At 40.7% G+C, this 12,436-nt stretch overlaps 11 protein-coding genes and 2 non-coding genes across 13 annotated transcripts; 6 read left to right on the top strand and 7 right to left on the bottom strand.

Moving 5' to 3' along the window:
* Positions 1 to 173: 173 nt before the first annotated feature.
* HK407_04g06480 (uncharacterized protein) lies at positions 174 to 1,685 on the top strand (the record flags this gene model as incomplete). The annotated part of the gene is made up of 1 exon (XM_060420638.1): positions 174 to 1,685. The coding sequence occupies one exon, from the start codon at positions 174 to 176 to the stop codon at positions 1,683 to 1,685; it is 1,512 nt and encodes a 503-aa protein (XP_060277003.1).
* Positions 1,686 to 1,901: 216 nt separating this feature from the next.
* HK407_04g06490 (uncharacterized protein) lies at positions 1,902 to 2,555 on the top strand (the record flags this gene model as incomplete). The annotated part of the gene is made up of 1 exon (XM_060420639.1): positions 1,902 to 2,555. One exon carries the CDS (start codon positions 1,902 to 1,904, stop codon positions 2,553 to 2,555), a length of 654 nt encoding a protein of 217 aa, XP_060277004.1.
* A 219-nt stretch (positions 2,556 to 2,774) lies between these two features.
* On the top strand, positions 2,775 to 4,004 carry HK407_04g06500 (Na+/H+ antiporter; the record flags this gene model as incomplete). Its single annotated transcript, XM_060420640.1, has 1 exon — positions 2,775 to 4,004. One exon carries the CDS (start codon positions 2,775 to 2,777, stop codon positions 4,002 to 4,004), a length of 1,230 nt encoding a protein of 409 aa, XP_060277005.1.
* An 87-nt stretch (positions 4,005 to 4,091) lies between these two features.
* HK407_04g06510 (uncharacterized protein) lies at positions 4,092 to 6,179 on the bottom strand (the record flags this gene model as incomplete). Its single annotated transcript, XM_060420641.1, has 1 exon — positions 4,092 to 6,179. The coding sequence occupies one exon, from the start codon at positions 6,177 to 6,179 to the stop codon at positions 4,092 to 4,094; it is 2,088 nt and encodes a 695-aa protein (XP_060277006.1).
* Positions 6,180 to 6,226: 47 nt separating this feature from the next.
* Positions 6,227 to 6,628, top strand: HK407_04g06520 (uncharacterized protein; the record flags this gene model as incomplete). The annotated part of the gene is made up of 1 exon (XM_060420642.1): positions 6,227 to 6,628. The coding sequence occupies one exon, from the start codon at positions 6,227 to 6,229 to the stop codon at positions 6,626 to 6,628; it is 402 nt and encodes a 133-aa protein (XP_060277007.1).
* An 85-nt stretch (positions 6,629 to 6,713) lies between these two features.
* Positions 6,714 to 7,310, bottom strand: HK407_04g06530 (transcription factor TFIID; the record flags this gene model as incomplete). The annotated part of the gene is made up of 1 exon (XM_060420643.1): positions 6,714 to 7,310. The coding sequence occupies one exon, from the start codon at positions 7,308 to 7,310 to the stop codon at positions 6,714 to 6,716; it is 597 nt and encodes a 198-aa protein (XP_060277008.1).
* A 193-nt stretch (positions 7,311 to 7,503) lies between these two features.
* Positions 7,504 to 7,698, bottom strand: HK407_04g06540 (uncharacterized protein; the record flags this gene model as incomplete). Its single annotated transcript, XM_060420644.1, has 1 exon — positions 7,504 to 7,698. The coding sequence occupies one exon, from the start codon at positions 7,696 to 7,698 to the stop codon at positions 7,504 to 7,506; it is 195 nt and encodes a 64-aa protein (XP_060277009.1).
* Positions 7,699 to 7,748: 50 nt separating this feature from the next.
* On the top strand, positions 7,749 to 8,765 carry HK407_04g06550 (uncharacterized protein; the record flags this gene model as incomplete). Its single annotated transcript, XM_060420645.1, has 1 exon — positions 7,749 to 8,765. The coding sequence occupies one exon, from the start codon at positions 7,749 to 7,751 to the stop codon at positions 8,763 to 8,765; it is 1,017 nt and encodes a 338-aa protein (XP_060277010.1).
* An 18-nt stretch (positions 8,766 to 8,783) lies between these two features.
* Positions 8,784 to 9,074, bottom strand: HK407_04g06560 (uncharacterized protein; the record flags this gene model as incomplete). The annotated part of the gene is made up of 1 exon (XM_060420646.1): positions 8,784 to 9,074. One exon carries the CDS (start codon positions 9,072 to 9,074, stop codon positions 8,784 to 8,786), a length of 291 nt encoding a protein of 96 aa, XP_060277011.1.
* Positions 9,075 to 9,101: 27 nt separating this feature from the next.
* On the bottom strand, positions 9,102 to 10,139 carry HK407_04g06570 (uncharacterized protein; the record flags this gene model as incomplete). The annotated part of the gene is made up of 1 exon (XM_060420647.1): positions 9,102 to 10,139. One exon carries the CDS (start codon positions 10,137 to 10,139, stop codon positions 9,102 to 9,104), a length of 1,038 nt encoding a protein of 345 aa, XP_060277012.1.
* Positions 10,140 to 10,263: 124 nt separating this feature from the next.
* Positions 10,264 to 10,336, bottom strand: HK407_04g06580. Its single transcript has one exon. It is a non-coding gene; the product is annotated as a tRNA-Pro (tRNA).
* A 119-nt stretch (positions 10,337 to 10,455) lies between these two features.
* HK407_04g06590 (uncharacterized protein) lies at positions 10,456 to 12,222 on the top strand (the record flags this gene model as incomplete). The annotated part of the gene is made up of 1 exon (XM_060420648.1): positions 10,456 to 12,222. One exon carries the CDS (start codon positions 10,456 to 10,458, stop codon positions 12,220 to 12,222), a length of 1,767 nt encoding a protein of 588 aa, XP_060277013.1.
* Positions 12,223 to 12,281: 59 nt separating this feature from the next.
* HK407_04g06600 lies at positions 12,282 to 12,353 on the bottom strand. The gene has a single exon. It is a non-coding gene; the product is annotated as a tRNA-Met (tRNA).
* Positions 12,354 to 12,436: the final 83 nt, after the last annotated feature.

Raw genomic sequence — 12,436 nt, forward strand, 5'->3', positions numbered from 1 at the left:
AGTCTATTGTTAATGCACAGAAAATAGATGAATGGAGCATATATATGCCGAATGGACGAGTTTAGAAACGGTTTGGCTCATAGAGAGATAACGCATAGAGTTGTTAATAGTTGTCAGGTACAACGATTTCAGGCATGCGTAAAGTTTTGAAAATCAGAGCCCTTGAAATTGAAATGGGAGATCATGCCTATAAGAAGAAGGAATCAAATGCCTATGATGTGCTGAATATGCTGGTGTATGATTATCTGATGAAGATGAAGTATGAAGGATCTGCAAAAATGTTTTGTAGCGAAGCATGTCTTGGGGAGTTTAAGTCGAATGAAGGAGCACCTGTTCTTGCACAGTGGTATGGGGCGTTTCATGAGATTTCTGCAGTAAGGTCGGGATTTTCGTCGAATTCTCAAGACCTTGCAAGGATCGAGGGAATTATGATGAGGCTTGAGAATGAAAAACGACGGCAGCAGCAAATAGGCAAGATGGAAGGAGCTGCAGCAGGATACGGAAGAGGAATGGATGCATACAAGAGGCAATCAGTGCCCTACCAGCAGCAATATGATCAAAGAAAAATGTATGGGCAGCAGATGTCTCCGAGCTCTGAAGGAATGCCTGGGTTTTATGATCCAAGAAAGCAAGCACCTGGTGGATATAGGATGCCGCATATGAGTAGCAGGCAGAATTGGTTTGATGAGCAGAATGCAATTGCATCAAAACCTTCTAGAAGGCATGCTGAAGAGCGGCCAGAAGGGTTGGAGTCACCGATGGCTCATATTTTAGGAGATGGACAGCATACTGAAGGGGGGGCGATGGGACTGTCTGAGAGATTGTCTGGATTGAAGGAGGTGATGTGTTTTGTACCTGGAGAAGCTACGATTATTTGTAGCGCAGTTGCACAGGAACACAAAATGCTGGTTGTTTCGTTTTCAAGCAAGGCCATTATGGTGGTGAATCTATTATCTGGGAAAAAAGAGTCGATGATAGAAACCATTGAGCAGGTGCATGATATGAAGCTGAAAGAATATGAGGATCAGGTTGTTATTGTGTGTGGGGTTGGAGGCAACGACCTCCTGATTTTAAGATGCGGAATGAAGGGAGTAGTGCATCTGGAGATTGCAAATGTGCTGAAGGGGCATAATGCACCTATAATTAGCTATGAGGTTCTTGATTTTATTCACTCACTGGACAGTGCGGGAATTATGAGAAAATGGAGTATGAATGGGGTTTTCGAACGAGAGGAGGTTATGAGCGGGGAGATAGTTCACATTTGCTGCATTTCTGAGGATAACTTTATGTTTGCAGATAGGCACAGGGTCTATGTGTATGATTTTGAGCTGAACATAGAGATGATGGAGATTATGAAAGGGCAAGCGATTGAGATCAAGCGGATTAAGGAAGGCTTTATTATAGTGTTTAGCAACCAGGCAATATGGTTAGACAAGAGGGTTCAGAAGATGAAGGCGCTTAGTATAAGTGAGGAAGTCAAGACGGCAACGCTGATTGATGGGAATCTTGTAGTTGCATCATCCCAGAACGCTTGGTTCAATAACGGAAAGTCTTTGAATAGAATTAAGCTTCACGATACAAGTGTAATAGGACTTGAATGTGTAAATGTATTTAGAAAGTCAAGCATTGTTAGCTGTAGTGCTGGCGGCGAATGCAAGATGCTGGTTAAATGTCTTGAAGATTAAATTATTGTTGAACTGGATATTTTTGTTAGTGCTTTATGGATTAATAATTAATCTGATATAAGAAAGTTACTAAAGCAGTGTATGATTTAACAGTGTATGTGTTTTATTGTTTTTAGCAGCATTTGTACTGTTAGGCCTAAATATATGAAGAGCCTGATGATACAATAGCATTGCTGATGAGCACGAACGAAAGCAAGTAAAGTCAGATACCCCTACATGGAGAGTAGTGGTTATGAAGAAAAAATAAAAGAAACGGTTGAAGTAAACAAGCTACTGTGCTTTGCATGTGGTGAGCAAGGAGAGGTGACAACAATGAGGATTACAGCAGTGGAACCCGAGGAGTTTGTTTGTGTATTTACTTGTGGAGCATGTGGGCAAAGGCGTGTTGACCTTTTTGATAATGGATGCAATTCAACAGGAAGTGTCTGCATAGAATGCGACTTTGATGATAAAAGCGATCTTTCCAGGGAAATAAACTTGGCTGCAATGGCATCAGTAGAAATAATCTCTGAGAATTTTTCTTACATCTATGAAAACAATGCGCCTCAAACATGCATAGTTGAGTCTATACTTATAACAGCAGAAGATCAGTTGAAGAATATTTGTGGAGAAGGTGATTGCACCAGTGGATTTGGCTTATCATTTGCTGCTAATATTCAGGCAACTTATGAAGAATGTAAGAATAAGCTTGAGCAAGTCAGAGAGCTTATATCAAGTGAAACTCCGAAATTCAAGATGATCATACAAGACAGCATAGGTGTTTCAAGAATTGCATCGGTTGGAAAGAAAGCAATGCAAGACATATCGTTGGCACTGAATACTGATGATTCAAAAGTAAAGTATACATTCAGGGAGCACTCAGAAGAATAATGAATATGCCTTGGCCTATAAATCTTGTTTTATGTTTATTGTCACTCATTGCTTTAAGCTCCTCGATCCACAATATTTTATATAGCGTCATGGCCAAGCCTATGGCAACTCAATCCTCAAAGGGCTTCCTATAACATATTTTTGTTTCAAGTTGCAACATGTTTTAATTGGTAACAAGCATTAATAGCATATGCATAACAGTCTTGAAGATATAGAGCAATGGAAGATATTTTCAAATTCCTTTTGGCTTCTTCATCCTTTGTCTTGGTGTTTGGATTGGTGTCGAAATACATAAAGGAGAAGCTGCTGCTATCAGAACCTTTGATTTCGGTGTTAATCGGAATATTCCTTGGCCATAGCGTGCTAGGCATTCTGGACATGGATAATGCATACTCAAAGACAGTCATGTACAGCTTCTCAAGAGCCATCCTTTGTATTCAGACAATGACTGTGGCAATGTCTTTGCCTAAAAACTATGTGATAGCAAAATGGCAGTCTGTGTTTGTTCTTGTGGTTATTGTAGGCATGGTCAAGTGCATGCTTTCATTTGGTTTGATTTACCTACTGAGTGAATACAGCAAGCTTATCTCATGGTCGATTGCATCGTGCTTAACTCCCACAGACCCCATTTTGAGCTCTAGCATCATCCAGGGAAAGGTTGCTGCCAAGCTGGTTCCAGAAAGAATAAGACTGCTACTCGCTACAGAAAGCGGAATAAACGACGGAATGGGCATTATCCTTCTGTTTCTCGGGCTGAATATTGCTACAAACAACATTCGCTCGTTCATTGTTGATAATCTGCTCCTCAAGGTATTTGTTTCTGCAGCAGTGGGTCTTTTGGCTGGGATTGCTTCAAGACAGGCATTGAGATACTGTTACACTTGGAAGCTGGTGGGCATGGAGTCCTTCTTCGTGCATACTATTGTTCTGACAGTATTCTCCATGTCGTTCATGGAATTTATTGGAGGAAGCGAGCTAATATGCATATTCTTTGCTGGAATAATGTTTTCTTTTGATGAGTGGTTTATACTGGAGATCAAGAATTCCAACCTACAGGAAATCACAGACACAATTCTAAGTACGTCATTCTTCATGTTCTTTGGATCCAGGATATACTTTGAAAAATTCACTGTATTTAATGTAGGCATTTCGTTGGTTGTTATATTTATCAGAAGGCCTCTTGCTTGCATGATACTGTACAAGTGCATTCCTGAGCTTAAATCTCTGAAAGAGGCTTTGTTTGTTGGCTGGTTCGGCCCGATAGGTGTAGGCTCGCTGTATTATGCTCTTCTTACCGACAAGATCCAGAACTCACTTACAATAGACTTTGTAACCTGCACTGTTTTTATGAGTGTGATTATCCATGGCATAACTGTGCCAATATATACATACATCATTACAAATAAGATCGAAGGTGCAAATATAGACATTAATCATATGGCTTTATAGACAATAAATATAGTTTGCATACATTATGTGTCGTATTGCACTTGTAAAGCAGCACTGCTATTAACAGAAGAACAATCATTTCCAAGGCTATGGGTTGATGTATAGCAAAGGTCTGCCATCTAGTCGAAGGCCAAGCTCGGGGAGCTCTTTCTCTTTCATCATAACATCAACTTTCTTGCCTGCAAGTCCTCCCTTCAATGGAAGATTGAAATACATAAAGTAAACCACCGTGCTCCAGTATGCCTGTGGCGCTTTCTCAAATGCACTACAGCATCCAAAATACTTCAGCATAGGAATTATGTTTTCAGGTGCAAGCAAGAAGCAAAAATATACATATTTGTCAGGGCCACATACAAGAATCATGGATCTTTTGGCTGTGCAGCCCTTGCATTTTGCTATACTTTCGTCAAAAGCATCTTGATCTATGCTTGTTATTATATTTCGTATTTCTGATTGTATTTTCTTTCTATCATACCCATTGGAATTTGGTTCTGGATTGCCATCATCAAACTCAAAGGCTCTGCATTCACATGCTTTCAGATGAAATACCTTGTAGAAGTAGAGATCTCCAAAGTCTATGCATGGCATCTCAGAAACAGTGTTGATGTTCATAAAGACATCGTGCTTTGGATCATTAAGATGCGAAATAACCTTTCTTATTCCATCATGGTTCTTTGCGTGACTCAGTCTCTTTAAAACAGCGCCTGCTACTTCTTGAAGCATGTTTTTGCATAAAAGGTAATCTATCACAGGGTTCATATCACCATCGAACAACTCAATCCAAAGATTCATAATCGTTGGCTTTGCTTCTTGGCACAAGACAGCATATGGAAGCAGAGTCACCGACCTTTCTCTTCCAATCTCTACCAAATATCTACATAAATGCGACTGCATCCTTGTAAAAAACATCAAAAACATTCGTGTCTTGAAAAAATCGCAGTAGAACCCGTGCTTTTTGCCAATAAATGCAGAAGGATCGTCCACAATCAGCTCCAAAATCTCGCTTCCATGCCTTTTAATCAGATACTCCCTCCAAAAAGTCACTTCGGTGACGATCGACCTGATACAACTCTTTATGCCCTCAGTGCTGTTTTTCTTAGCAATGCTTTCTTTGCTCTCTCTTAGTGGAATACTACTTCGTTTACCCCCATGAATTGTTAGGCTGTCCAAGTCAACGAGCATAACACCTTTTATTTCGATCCTGCTCTTTGTGCATACAATAAATGGCAAGGGGCTTTCAAGAATCTCGCACATCTCATCAAGAAGTGGAATGCACACAATATGATGCCATTTGAATGGCCTTACAAGATCCAGAATCTGCATTACTTTCAGAGATGAGTCCTGTGCCGAATAAAACACAATCCTCTCTTCCAGCAAAATTAGTCCCAATACCTTCCGAAGAAACTTAAATGGATAGTTGTATGCAAACACGTACTCCCTCGACTCGTATACTTGCTTCCAATCGCTACTTATGATGAAGTTCGTGTGTGGAAAGTATGGAATGCAATCGAGCTTTGTAAAAAACTGCTGCTTCGAAAATAGCTCGTTGAAATTTAAGAATACTGATGAAGTTATAGTGTGATGAACAATCACTCCACTGATATAGCAAGACAACACCTGCCCATACACTGGCTCAACATTCGAAATGCAAAAATGTGAGAATCTTGTATGGCACTCAGGTACTATTGACTTCAGAAACGAAGCTACTATAAGTGCATGCCCTGTAGAACAACACTTTTGATATTCTTCGCAAATATCATTAGCACTGCTGCAATATCTCGATTCCTCATTTTCTGCTGTTTCCAGACATGATGGATTGTGATTATCGTTCAGTGTTCCTTTTGAAAATATCAAATGCCGTGTAGGCGTGCCTGAGTCTTTGGAATGCACATAGAGACATCTTCCGTTTATCAAAATGCCCGCATCGCTGCATTGCTGCACAGAAAGCTCAAAGCATTTATTTTTGCTCCCTAGCTTGTACTTCAGGCATCCATCGAAAATCTTATTGTCTTTAACACAGGTAAGTATGGGCACACACCCATACTCATCGCATACGAAGTACTCATCAGGCATATTTGGATCAGATATTTCAGAAATATACACTAAAGTGATCGAGCTTTCACATCTGCATTTCGTTTTTCTTGTGTGTCTGAAATACCCCGTGATAAGGTCCATCTTGGGGTCAATCATCACAATTGCTCATTATTTTTGATCCCTGATACATGGCTGAGTTCAAGTCGGTGAGAGCCATGATTGGAGTAGAAATCAGCCCAAAATGTCTTTCAAATCCACAGAGGGCTGTATGTGCAAAGGTTGCATCGCACATGCTGGTTTATTCGTCGAAAATCAATGCCATACCACTTTCGTTTTCTATCATAGACATAGGCAGCATAGGATGCATATCTTCAGACTCTGGCGATGTTCTAGTCCCGGTAACTGTAGAATACATTGTGTTTACTCTACTAGAGGACCAACAAATAATGTCCATAGATGGGCGTGCGTTCGGCATTTTCCAAACAGAAGTTGATGGAAATACAGACTACACAGGGATACTCAGAATAAAGCAGATACAGTCAAATCCAAAATCGTTATCCATGACCATATCAGGTGTCATACCTGGCTGATTACACACGCAGATGCATGCTTAAGCAAACTAACAATAAAATACTTTATTAGTCTACTGCATAGCCCACAAAGCAATGCAACAAGTTACGTCTTTCTGTATTGTGTAAGAACCGGATATATATTTTCAAATGCCTGGTATATGTCGTCCCGTACCTTTGCACCCGTGAGTACAATCTTTCCAGAAACAAAGATCAGCAGGACAATCTTTGGCTTCACCATCCTATATATTAGACCTGGAAAAAGCTCTGGCTCATAGCTGCAATAGTTGCTATGTGCATATGCCAGTCCTTCCAATCGGATGCTAAACTTGATGTCGCATGAAGAAACAATGTTTTGTATCTTGAAATCATCGAAAGTTGCATTGAATCCCAGCTTATGGATTATCTTTGCGTACCGCTGTGCAGCCATCTTTGAGCTCTTCTCGCTCTTTGCACCAGTTATCACCATCTTTCCAGAGGCAAATATCAATGCTGTTGTTTTTGGCTCGCGGATCCTCATGATGACTGCTGCAAACCTCTTTGGATTGTACTCTGCATTTCTGGCACGCAATGCAATGTTCTTCAAGTCAAGCTTGCAGTTCAGATTCACTGTCGCAACCACATTCTGAAGCGCGGGAATTATTCCCGATCTATTAGTAACATTAGTCTCCGGGTGTTCATAGTAAATATCTGGTGCATCCATTCAGAACTACTTTTATAAGGGCTAGTTTTTTTTCTCTTCATTTTTATTCTCTCCACATACACTTCTTCATTTATCTGTTCTTGTTACCTTGCAAAGCATTCATCGAATCTTTGGATTTAGGTACGATTGTATACTATGTCGATCATTCGTTTAGGATCAAATACTTGCATGACCATAATTCAATAGATCTGCATCACTTCATGTGCCCATACTTTCTCATAAATTGTATTTTCTCCTCACTCCACTTTTCGTATATCTTGTTGCAACCATCTTGCTGCATGCCTACCTTTCCATCATTGCATGAGAGATTCTCTATTGCCTCCATAAGTCTTGTAAATATTCTTTTGTTGCTGTTCGGCGGGTTGTTCTGCCCACAGGCATTTTCCATTTGTTTGTGGGTGCATTGCGTATCCATATTTGTCAATGCCTGCATCCCTCATGCATGCCCAAACGCCGCCAACCATAGATTTCCAGATCCTCAGGTCCGAAACAAACAGGCTAATATCAGAAATACAGGCACGCCATGCTCTAGATAGCACCCATCACACAGATGCAAATTTGAATGCTGAAGAAATGCTTCTCAATATCTGGCGGGATTTGCAAGCCGGTGAGCATGATCCATGCGAGCTTGCTCTTGGAATAGGTGATCAATACTATCCAAATAGTAGGCATACAACTACGCTCCTGATCGCATTCTATCTCCTTGAGAATGGCCTTGACGATGTTCTTGATGTGTTGATATCTGAGATGCAGGATGAAAAAGATGTGCTAATAAAAGTCAAAGCCAGCTATGCATACTTCAAAAAGATGGCTTTGCAAATAGAAGATGGTGTTTTTATTCTTTTAAAGGAGTTTATTAGCAAAGATGCACCAAACGCTCTTGGATTGCAGGCAAGCCTATATGAGTTCCTGGTCTTAATTCACAATGGAAAGCCAGACCAGGCATTGAGATCCTGCCTTAATGAAGTAAAGGCATACTACCCATTACATTCCCAGAAAATCAAGCATATACTTAGATTCATAGTTGATCCTACAAACATCGAAACAGTGCTTGAGGCAAGCAAAAAAAGATTGATCGAAGCACTCAAGATACAATACTTCCGAGCAGATGATATCCCGAGCAGATGCCATCTTAGAAATCTTTTCATGACAGGAACCTGCGCATTGAAACAGCTCCTGGAATCCGGTGAATTACTGATTGACCAAGAAGAATGCACTCTTCCTGTAGAGATACAGCTGCACAAAGAATCATACTACCACTCTCTTTTTGTATGCCCCGTACTCAAAACTCTGTGCACCAAAAGCAACCCTCCTTGCATGCTAGAATGTGCACATGTAATCTCTTTTGACGCAGCCACTGTGCTTTCTAGAGAAGGCGCATCAAGCAGCTTCAAATGTCCTTATTGCCCAGAATCTTCTAGGTATGAAAATGTAGTGAAGCTCAATATAGATTAGGCCGTACAGCTTGGCTTATCAAATTTTGAGATATGCTGCAATATCAAGAATATCCAAAGCTTCTGTGTCATCGATCTTGAACTCTTCATGATCTTTGGCCGGATCGAGCGAATGCTTATGCTCAAGAAAATCAACTGCTTTCTTTAGGTATCTTGCTTTTATAGGCAAGCTTATTGTTCTTGAAACAGATTCCTTAAACATTGATGGCCTTCCAAAGAATACTTTCAGGATTTGGCTCTGTATAGCAACCTCATGATCAAGAAAAAACTCTTTTCCATCGGAGGAAATTAGCTTCACTTTATTTTGCATGTGAAAAACAAACAACCATTGAATAAATCATTCAGTGAGTATCTCCGTGCCTGCGATGAAATCTGTAAACACAACCCCACTAAATCTGTGTTTCTTTCCGTTTGTGTTTATTTCATACACATCTCTGTTGTTGAAAACATATACCCCCTCATCAAGTGCAATTCCAAGAAGCATGCTGGCTTCATTTTTCAATGTATCGGAGCATGGCATCAGTTTTACATCATCCTTATTTGTCACCACCTCAACAGTCTTCTTGGCATCTATTCCACTGAATAGTCTCTGCACTCCCTGTGAGTTTTCAAATAATGTTGAGGAATACACTGCAATTGTACCTTCATCAATAGTGTATATTCTAGTTTCGGAAGAGCCTAAAGACCTAACAACCTCCTGCCCATACATCTTTAGATACTCATAATACCTTACTTCTCTTGTGTAAATCTCATCAAAAACAATGTATGTGCAGTTATCTATGCTTTTTACAGTAAACCGAATGTACGCATCCTTGTTGCGCATATTGCACAGCATAGAGTCTCGGATTATGATGTTCTTTTGCTTTTTTTGCACATCATGCAATAGATGGCCATGCATGAATTTCTGGCATATTTTGGCATATCCGTCGTTTTGCTTATCTTTCACATGTGGAATTCGTGTTTCCAATTGCTCTTTGCTCCTTTCGATTGCATTACGTACATCTACAATTTTCATAATGGCCTTGATGAAGATTGGGCAAATCTGCTCATCATTGTTGATGTTGCAAACATGGTTGAGTCCATTCTCAAAAAACATCCTGTCTTCCTTCATGGATAGGCACAGAAACGGATACGGAAAGTCTTGCTTAAGCCTCTTCTTCAGCTTGGTGGTAAGTACATCAACTTGATAATCGCATGGCCTTGGAATAGTGTTTGTGCCAATAAAAAGCGACGTCCCTGGAAGGTACATGTACTGTATCTGCGACTTTGTCCTTGGAAACGGCGATGCTTTGATCTTTGACCGTTTTACGTGTATTATTGGGATTTCTCCCTGCTCAGTGCTTGATGAGCACAGGGTATATTCGCACTCATCCATGGGCTTGCCGATCGAAACGAATCTCAAGCCACACCAAGCAAGAGCACAAATACAGCTGTAACAGAGAGTCTTTGCTCATTTATACATCACACATACTTATATATTGCACGCCATGGGGTAAAAAGGGTCCGACCGGGATTCGAACCCGGAACCCTCCGCACCCAAAGCGGAAATCATATCCATTAGACTATCGAACCTGATTGCAGGTCATCACATACTCAGGTCAGTGTAATGTACACTTGCCCATTTACAATAATGCCATGAAACTCACGTCACAAATATTATTCTGTTGTATCAAAACAAACACTCTACACGCATGATAATTATGATGATAATTGCATGCATCAATGCAATGCAGACAGAACTGGCTGCCAGATGCCAGAAATACGGAATAGGCCTCAGTGACTGCCTGAACTCGGTCTACGTCCCAAAGAAAGAGTACGACGACTACCTCCAGAGCTTCAACATGCCAATCATACGCGACTCAAGCTGCAACAAGGAACAGTGCGTAGCCGTTGTCTACAAGGACATTAATAGATGTCTCAACTGCAAGGGGGGTGCCTGTGCTACCGAATGTGATGATATCTTGCAAAAAAAACATCGCAATCCAGACAGGAATTTCCCAATGGTCCATGTCATTCATCACAATGTAGACCAGAACACTGAAACAGACCATGCCGACCACTTACCTAATAACCAGCCACATGTATCATATAAGAGTATAACGGTCGTTGAAACAAAGACTGAAACAGTTTCTGAAAAAAACACAACCACAGTAATCGATGAGAGCATCACACCACAAACTGTGCCGATCGCACAGGCTCCAAACACATCGGCTGCAGGGCAAGACGAAGTAAAAACAATATTCAGAACACTCGAAATACCAATGCAAGATGAGCGTCGAAACACTTCAAAACGAGATCGATCTACTAGCAAGAGAAACAGCCATGCGATATCTGCATCTGTGAAGTATCCGCAGCCTGAACTTTCCTCAGAGGAAGACGATGGCAATACATCTGCTCCAGAACAAGACGAAAAAGCTTCGGAGCAATATGACAGCCAAAGCATCATAACGGTCACTAGAGTATTCTACAAGACAGTCAGTGTAGAAAAGCCAATTACATTGTATAGAGAAGTCACAACAACAGTTAAGAACGAAATTCCCATAATCAACTACAAGCTTACTACGATAAGAGAGATAACAACAGAAACCAAAACCGAAAGCAACGTCAAAACAGAGACAGTTACTCAAACGCAGTACCACTCGCCTATATCTACATCTTTTGGAATACAAAACTATATAGAATCGCCTAGCAGTGCACTTCATTCAAAAACGCCATCCTCCAAGGACAAACCAAGCTTGTTAGGATTAAGCCAACTCGATCCTGAGCATGAAACTATAGATGGGGTGCAGCAATCAATATCTGTGTCTGAGCAGCCGAGTGTGATTGAACAGCCCGAGATAATATACACAACAATAATCAAGCCTATTGTTTCGATACTTACTGTCACAAAAATGCAAGAAAACTCCACTTACAATGAGAGCTGCTCATTGCCTGTATCATCTGAAGACAATTCTGCATCATCCTCAGCAATAAGTGAAGAATGCAAGATTACCCAAGGCATTGAGATAAGTGCCAAGCCCGTGGAATCTCAAAAGAGCACCATAACAAATATGGGCCATCCCAAGCCTGCAGAAAGTATTAGTGTACCTATTTCAAGCATATCTACGGATAAAACTCCGCCCAAAGATGAAAAACCGCAGTTTACGAAGCAAGATGTGGTTGCCGAGCTCATTCCTCTCATTAGGAAAATAATGATCAATGAGGAAGATGAAAGCAGTTCAGATGGAGAGCTGAACAGAATCCATAGGCACAAAGAGATTGTTGAGCCAGAAAAAATAAAAACACTGATAAAGACAGTTATCAAGACGGTGGAGAAACGCCACGAGCCAAAAACGGTTTACAACACGGTGTATACATACAAAAAGAAGCCTGAATGTAGAAAAGGCGTGGAGGGACGAAAGAGGAAGCAATGCCAAGAAGGATCTGGAGATGAAATCTTCACTACTGTTTATGCTTAGCTGTTTATATTTAATAAAGGGTTTGCTATTTGCTGCAGACTGCTGATTGTGATATAAAATAGCATAGGATGGATTCGAACCAACAACCTTTGGGTTATGAGCCCAACGCGCTTCCATTGCGCCACCATGCTTTACATCGCGCATTCCCATTAATTCCAATTTGCCACATCCCATTCCGTGTTTTCGCTGATCAATTATGCTACGTCGCGATTCA

Source organism: Ordospora pajunii (genome assembly GCF_021821965.1).
Source record: "Ordospora pajunii strain FI-F-10 chromosome Unknown Cg_04, whole genome shotgun sequence".
In the NCBI taxonomy this organism is placed as follows: domain Eukaryota; kingdom Fungi; phylum Microsporidia; family Ordosporidae; genus Ordospora; species Ordospora pajunii.